The sequence below is a fragment of the Panicum virgatum genome, chromosome 2N, assembly GCF_016808335.1.
Source record: "Panicum virgatum strain AP13 chromosome 2N, P.virgatum_v5, whole genome shotgun sequence".
Taxonomy (NCBI): Eukaryota; Viridiplantae; Streptophyta; class Magnoliopsida; order Poales; family Poaceae; genus Panicum; species Panicum virgatum.
This window is the reverse complement of record NC_053146.1, coordinates 2,481,498-2,489,328: the sequence shown is the minus strand read 5'-3', so window position 1 is coordinate 2,489,328 and position 7,831 is coordinate 2,481,498. Positions and strand designations below refer to the sequence as shown.

Below are 7,831 nucleotides of genomic sequence, written 5' to 3'. Positions count from 1 at the left end.
GTGGGTAGGGAACTCCGCCTATGCAACTTGAAGTAACATTTAATTTTGCATAGCTGGTCCCAAGCCCAGAAAAAAGGAGGAGGGGCTACCCATACACATTGCTGAGATGCTGTAACACTTTAACCGTTTGGTCATATGGTTTTGTTCCCATCGTTCTTATGGTTTTATGTCTATTAGTCAGTTCCACAACAAAAATGTTCTCAGATTTAAATAGTGCTGCATCCTAGGAAGAAAGATCGTTATAGAGTATGTCTTGATGGTGCTTTTGTGAAAATACGAATCTGTTGTGCGAGAAAAAAAATTCTTTTCATTTTTAGTATATTACAGTAATACTGAACTTTTGATTTTCCCATGGCTATCTTAGGATGCTCTTACTTTTAGGGTTTGAAATCAGTGGCGGTGGTGGAGCCGGGACATGCCGCTGCCACCTCCAGGCGGGATGGATCCATAGACCTCTGGACCCCGGAGGCTGCCCTCGGCGCAGTCAACGCCGACGAGGAGATGGGATCCAGCCTCGACGCCCGCCGGTCTAGCCACGGTGGCCATGGATCTGGCAAGGTGGGTTGTTCCCTCCTCTACTTCTCCAATCTCCAGCGCACCCCGCTCTTCATCCCCCATGAGCCCGGCCCCTCTCAATCCCCTCCTGCTCCAGGTATGCCCTCCCTTTCTCTTCCCTTTCTGCTGTGGGTAGGTCCCTGACTAGGTGTGTGATGCGTCTTGGGTCGTTTCGGTAATGTGTTCGATGATATGCCTCCGAGGTTATCCTTGCATTGGTTTGATAATTTGTTAGTTCCCCTTCACAGAACAGACAAACTCTAGGTAAAAGGCCTCTAGCTCCTCCTTGATGTGTTGTATTTGTGCAAATTGTTCCTGTTCTGAATAATCTAGTTCTTACACTTGGTATGTGATGAAGAATTATTTATAAGCTCCAGAACATGCTATATGCGAAGGTGTATATACTCTAAACCTGTGCTTGTATAGGCTACAAAATAAGCATTTGACCTGTATTGAAAGTATTCTCTATATGGCTCAAAAAGTTTGGATGTTCTGTTGAGAACATTTGTTTGTTGACTGAACATATTCTCTATATGGCTCGAAAAGTTTGGCATCTTTCTTGTTCTGAACATGTTTATGCAAGTATGATCTCTGCATATCCATCTGGTACTTATCTGAATTATATTGTGGATCCATGTCTTAGTTTTTATTTGGACATGAGCCTACTGTCAATAAGAAAACTAATAGTAAGGACCCAATAATTTTCACTTCTTTTGGTGCCCCTCTGCACTTCATCCTGATCTTAAATTCTACTTAATCGTAGATGCAATTCATGCACAATTGAGCGAAAACTCATTGATAACCATCTCTGTTGCTGAAGATATATCATAAAACATGAATATAGCTTTGTTCTAGGAAGCATTATGTTGCTCTTTCATTGATAATCGTCTTTCTCAATGCACGTTCATGGGATGCAGCTGTAAAAAGCTTTCCCAGGGAATACCAGATATAGCCCGGTGATCTTTCTTGTTCCAAAGTTTATTTTGGTTGCTTGTTTATATATTTTCTTGCACCTGTATCAGCTTTATGTGGTATCAAGATTAATTACTATATTGCTACTATGTTTCTCTTTATCAGCTTATTGCAGCTTGGCTTCTGGCAATTGCTATGATGTATGACGGTGTATCTTTGTTAATCCTTTTTCCGGTATTGAATACACTTGGAGCATGAATTACCTTCTAAACCTTCTATCACTTGAGTTTCTTTATAACATATCATTGCTGGTAGCATTTGGTGCAGAAAAACTGACAATTCGATTTGGTCTACAGGTTATGGTTAAAAAGGGCCCATCTTCCCCTCCTTTGTTTGTTCCTGCATCCCCTCCTCCCTTACTCTGGTGACTATGTACGACTTATTTGTTGCTGTCGATGCCAATTGTGTGAGATACATCTGAGAAAGATTATTTTACTAAGCACTTGTGCATGCCGATATACATCTGAGAATAATTTTTTTACTGAGCACTTGTCCATGCCGATGATAACAGTTTGGGCTTTGCTACGGTACACCCATTACCTCCTAGGAGGTAAGATAACAAAAAAATCTGAGCCAATTTCAAGAGAGACAAAATAATTAATTAAAGCTGATAATTGCTATAATCAGCGTCTCATCTGCATGCATGCATGCAGTTTGTTTTAGATTGGTTGTAACCGACAACAACAAATGCACATTTCTTGGAAAGCTGCCTTGAGATAATTTTGGATCGGGGAAATTAAGTGGGAGATGCCTGTTATATTTTTTTTTGAAAGCGCTAGTGCATCGTCAGAATCAGAGGTGATGTTGTATACGGAGTCTTCAAATTTCATCGAAATTTTGAGATGGACTCCACCTCATGTTGGGGAGGGGCCCGGGGTGTAAAAACATGTCACGTTACCTCATTTTGGGGAGGGGGGGTGTTACACGTTTCATGTACGTCCATGAGGAAAAAAATAGTACTATTACAACTGACCCATCTCATATCTATTATAAGATCTATTACATATTTAGATCACACGGCATGCCACTTTTTTTTTTCTAGCAAATCCATGTCAAAAGATATGATTATCAAAATGTCATGTAACGAAATGGCAAAAGAAGAAAAAAAAGTAAATTTACTTGCAATGTGCTCATGGGTATGTTACGTGATTGGAGGGGGAAATGTTTCTTTTCTCAATCTAATTCCCATAGCCGGCACATCAGGTGGGAAAAAAAAACAGGAATCTGAGATCTCAACTTTTTTTTCCCACTGGGAGGGGCAACGAATCATGCATGCAATATACGGTAGATCTAATTCTCTATTTTCTAATTAAAATCTATAAAATAAATATTAAAAGTATTACCTCCTAAGAGGTAATATGACATTAGATCAACGGTCCACATTCATTTCGGTGTACCGTAGCAAAGCCCTTGGATGCTACACTTGAGATGAGGCATTGGACATGTGCAGTGATGGCTAATTTTTTTCATACTAAACATGAGCCGAGGCATTGGACATGTGCAATGATGGTTAATATTTCTCATACTAAACTTGAACTGAGAGCAAATTTTTCTCAGCTTGAATATGTAAGCTATGCTACTAATGTTTTTCCTTTTTATTTGACAAAATACAGTGGTTGATACAATATCAGCTCTACCGATGTCCTTGATATTCTTTCAGCTCATTGATGAACTGTGGAGATTCTTGCTTCGACAGCTGTGGTAAGTATATGACCAAACATCTTGATTTATATATTTAGTATATGACCTCATTATATATGTATTGGATGCTCTATCACTTGCAATTGCAGTAGGCTCATGATGTGCATGTCATTTGTTGTCAATGTTGGTGCTCCCTAACTACTTACTGTATTGATATATTTATGAGAGCTGATTATTTTTATGATATATCATATATGCCATGTAGAAAGCATTGACCTGAGTTTTCTTGATACTCTGTTTTACTGCTTCGGAGCCAGAACAAGAACAAGAATCCGAGCCAGAACCTGAACTATTATGTGCAGTCACACATACAGATGAGTAAAAATATTGAGACTGTCTGCATTCTACTGCTTGTCTGATAAAAAAGACAGTAACCTATTCATTCTAATGTAGATGAGAATGCCTGTTTTTTTTACTGTTTTCAGCTTGGACTTACAGATTTAAAACTTATTTACTTTGATGCTTTTCTTGATTATATTATGTTGCTCTTCTGGGTACTGAATAGATGCTCTTGCCTGATTTATTTTACTGTTGGTTAACTCCCAGTTTGAGTAATATACTTGCTTTCTGCAGGTCACATGCTTCAATCTCGGTTCGTTAGGAAGTGAAGGGCCACATTTTGGTATGTTTGTGCATTTCATATTAGCTGGTAGTTGCCTCGTGCTAATGAGTTTGGATATCTTAATACTTTGAACATAATAGGAAGAGGCTACATGCATGGTTAAATCTGAAATAGATGCATGATGGATGCAGTCTATGCTACTTTGGCAATTGATCCTCATCTTGAGGCTATGTAGAAAGAGGTGAAGCAGCTCATTGGTATTGATAATTCAAGGGGTGGGGTCATATCAATGGTCTCATCACCCTAGTGGACGAGGTGCCCCACGAGATGATGAAGATTGTATCAGTTGTTGGAGGGGGATTGTGCAAGACTACTCTTGCCAAGTAGTGTATGATGAGCTTAAACATCAACTCGATTGTGGGGCCTTTGTTTTGGTCGGCCGAAATCCTGATTTGAAGAAAGTTTTTATGGATATTCTTTTAGATCTTCACCAGGGCGACAATAAACCTGTTGACGCTCATTAATGACACCTTTTTAGTGCTATTTTGGTGTGGTTTTCATACTCATTCTTATACTAACCCGCCACTTGGCACTTGAAATAACCCCATTTTTGCATATGTGTCTGGTTTTGGAACAATGTTCATTTTTGAAGAAAAATGGACCTAAATGAACCACTTTTGCACAACGCTCAAAACCATGGACGGGAGCCCAGAACTCACTTAGGAAACCGGCCTCGAAAAGGGCCCCGGGCACCCCAAATCCAAGCCTAAACACCTGCCCCCCCCCCCCCCCCAATTCAGAAAGCAAAAAAAGCTGTTGACTAATTATGAGAAACACACTACTACTAGTATAGCTTAGCTAGCTTATCCACATATGGAAAGACAGAAGGTAGCAAACGCCTCCGTGAAGGTCTTAGGTCTGGGCCGGCCTCGCGCGGTGGAGCTTGTTGCACGAGCCGTCCTTACACTGCCAGACCACACCCATCCTCTCCATGTCCTCCGCCTGCACCTCCTCCTCCATGGCGCCCTGCTCCTCGACGACGGTGACCTTGCACCGGATGGCGAAGCAGTCGCCCTTCAGGAACCTGGAGCTGCCGCCTTTCGAGGGCACCGGCGCCGATGAACCTGGGGAAGCCCCAGGACTTGCCCGGCTGGAAGGGGGAAACCTGCAAGCGCTTCCGGTGCCGGCACCAGAGCGGCAGCAGCGGCCATTGGTCAACCAGCTCGAACTCGACCTCGGCATGGATGGCGGCACTCGTCCCGGGGTCGGCGAGGGACAAGTACAGCGAGACGAAGCCGGCGTCCTCCTTGTGCGCCCCGTCCAGGTAGCAGCGGATCTTCCAGGTGTGGCCGCCGGCCCTGAACTCGGCGGACAGGAGGGGGCTGTCGTTGTCGCCGCGCGTGTGCTTGAGCCGCGAGTAGCCCTCCACCTTGAGCATGTGGTGCCCGGTGCCGACCGCCCTCGCGATGACGCTTGACACGGTCACCTCCTCCGGGAGCAACGTGCGGATCAGGTCGTCGTCCTCGGCACCGGCAGCTAGGGGCGTGTACAACGGGGACGTCGCCGCCGAATAATCTGGTAGTTCGTTTGGAAGATCACGCGAAGGCGTGATTTGCAGGTCTACAACTGACGACGTGATCGCCAGAGAGAGAGCGGCCGCGCGCCTCTAGCGTTCTGCCATGCCGGCGCCAATACCAAAGCCGCCGCTGCAACCATCAGCCCAGCAGGCAGCGACGCCGGCGGGAGCATCAAGCAGAGCTCCACCGGCCGTGAGGGCGCTGCGCTCCTCCATCTCCATGTCCAGCCTGCCCGCGGATCTCGGCCGACTCCTCGAGACCAAGCAGGGGCGCGGACGTGGACTTCGAGGTGTGCGGCAAGGTGTTCGCCGCGCACAAGATCGTGCTCGCCTCCCGGTCGTCAGTCTTCATGGCGGATTTCTTCGGCCCGGCCAAGGAGAAGGCCACCGTCGCTGCATTACATGTACACCGACTCGCTGCCGGCGACGGTGATGAACGCGAGGGAAGAGGCCGCCGTGATAGCCCAGGATCTGATCGTGGCGGCTGACCGGTACAATCTCAAGGACCTGAAGCCGGTCACTGAGAACAAGCTGTGCAAGCACAGCTTCAGCGCAAGCACGGTGCTGCCGATGCTGCTGGTAGCCGAGCACCACCAGTGCTGGAAGCTCAAGGACAAGTGCCTGGTGTTCATCGCTGCTGGGAGGAACACGAGAGCGATCATGGCGACGGATGACGTCGAGCATCTGGCGAGGCGTTGTCCCTCTGCTGTCAAGGAAGTGCTCACCAAGATTCTGGACGCAAGGGAGGCGACGCCAAGCAACCCTCTGATGGTCAGCGTAGATGCCTCCTTCTACATTTATGCATTGATTTTCATGGTGCCCTTGGGCTTATGTGTTCTTCGTGTGTTATTCCGTTAAAATTGGTGATCTAGTTGTCGATCCAACTCGAATGGATCGGAGCTTGTGTGGCTGATCTTTACACATAATGCTCTTTTTTACACTCTTTTTCAAGAATCAGTTCAGTTCCATTTAAATAGATAATGAAAAGAAAAATCCAGTACGCATGCATTTTGGCAGTCTTATGTCATTGTTTTTTGTCTGGTTCGTTCTAGCTTGCCTGCATGTGTATGTATATTCAAAGTTTATGAATTCTGTTGTGATTCAGAAGAAAGGGAAAAAGAATCTCTGAACTATGTGAGAACATCACTGCCGTGCCATGTCAACCTTATGTTATGAAGGGTGAATTTTAGTAAGGAGCCTGCGGGCAGTAGTAAATTTGGCGTTAACTAGCTGTTCACCAGTCACAAAAAGGTTATGAGTTCAGCATCTACGTTTGAAGCGGCACGATGCATGTTGTGTGGTGTATGTGACACTGTCTTTGCAAGTTTCTTGAGAATGTGCAAGTAAAATCCTATTCACACAGAGTACAGACCTACAGTGGCATGTAAAATCCTACCTACACGTGCAACTCAAAATTTCAGCGACGAAACAAGATGGTCAGCTTGGCTCGGCTCAGCTAGTTGCCAATCTTGTGCAGCGTTGATCTCTCTTCCTGTAGCATATGCCTGGAAGAAGTACCAGTAAGCTTCTTGGTTTAAGAGATTGTGTGCCGTTCTGAAACTCAATCTTGGTCAACCATGATACGATTTTATTAACAGAAGAACATCTATCATCATTTATCAACATCTAGATCAATACACCTACTTCATCTAAGGTGCCGATGCTTGATTACACCATCGCTTACAAGAACCATTACGCTGTAGTGATAGTGTGGCGCAGCGGCCTGATTTAATCGTCGCCGCCGGCAAGGCTCGTCTCCTGAATCCTGATGCAATGCCATTGCTAGCCATCAGCACTAGACGTCTGCTTTAGCTGCGGTCTGAACAGAAGCTCTCGGCTGCGTTCTTGCTACGTAGACATCCCTATTCAGAAAGAGAGATACGAGAGAAACAATACCATGGGTTAGTCCATGATCCTTGTTGCCAATGCCTTGGCCTAATACAAACTGAAACTTATCTGTAACTGCAAAGGTAGGTAACAAAGTTCTTCAGAGAAAAAAAATGTAAAGGTAGGGACTGAAGAGTATGTTGATTGGATTGGATGTCTCTGCTTTTGCACGAAGTTAATCCAGTATCAGGTAGCAATCAGGGAACAAATTGCAAGTTTCTTCATAATCGTTGGCTCGGAGCTGAACTGGATAGCTTTCTTTTTTTTTTTTTTTTGAAGCGGCAACTGAATAGAGAAGCTTATTTTATTTTTCATTTTCTTGGGGCATCAGACTGGGGCATAATCACACCATTTCAAAAGTTAAATCAGCTCATCACCGTTGTACTAAATATGGTTTGACCCTGCTGAATCAACTGTGCCCCCATTATCATCCTTGGTCAGAACTCAGAAGAACACCATTGTTGTATTGCTAGCAAGTGAAAAAAAAAATGATCTGGAACACAAGGAAATATGCCCTCTTACAATGATTTGGGGAAACACGCAAACTTTCCATGTCAGTATAGGAGGAGCCAGAGACA

General features: G+C 44.7%; 2 protein-coding genes across 2 annotated transcripts; one reads left to right on the top strand and one right to left on the bottom strand.

The window, feature by feature from the left end:
• Positions 1-4,702: 4,702 nt before the first annotated feature.
• On the bottom strand, positions 4,703-5,588 carry LOC120659104. The gene is made up of 3 exons (XM_039937161.1): positions 5,486-5,588; positions 4,956-5,365; positions 4,703-4,837 (listed from the first exon to the last, which is right to left on the bottom strand). Exons 1-3 carry the CDS (start codon positions 5,586-5,588, stop codon positions 4,703-4,705), a joined length of 648 nt encoding a protein of 215 aa, XP_039793095.1.
• Positions 5,589-5,768: 180 nt separating this feature from the next.
• LOC120659103 (BTB/POZ and MATH domain-containing protein 2-like) lies at positions 5,769-6,224 on the top strand. The gene has a single exon (XM_039937160.1). It carries the CDS (start codon positions 5,769-5,771, stop codon positions 6,222-6,224), a length of 456 nt encoding a protein of 151 aa, XP_039793094.1.
• Positions 6,225-7,831: the final 1,607 nt, after the last annotated feature.

Bases quoted from the DNA above. Each gene is read 5' to 3' on its own strand.
- LOC120659104 (XM_039937161.1), bottom strand. From the start codon at position 5,588: ATGGAGATGGAGGAGCGCAGCGCCCTCACGGCCGGTGGAGCTCTGCTT. The intron at 5,366-5,485 runs GTATTGGCGCCG...ACGAACTACCAG, and splicing joins TGGTTGCAGCGGCGGCTTTG to ATTATTCGGCGGCGACGTCC. The intron at 4,838-4,955 runs GTTTCCCCCTTC...ATCCGGTGCAAG, and splicing joins GGCACCGGAAGCGCTTGCAG to GTCACCGTCGTCGAGGAGCA.
- LOC120659103 (XM_039937160.1), top strand. From the start codon at position 5,769: ATGTACACCGACTCGCTGCCGGCGACGGTGATGAACGCGAGGGAAGAG.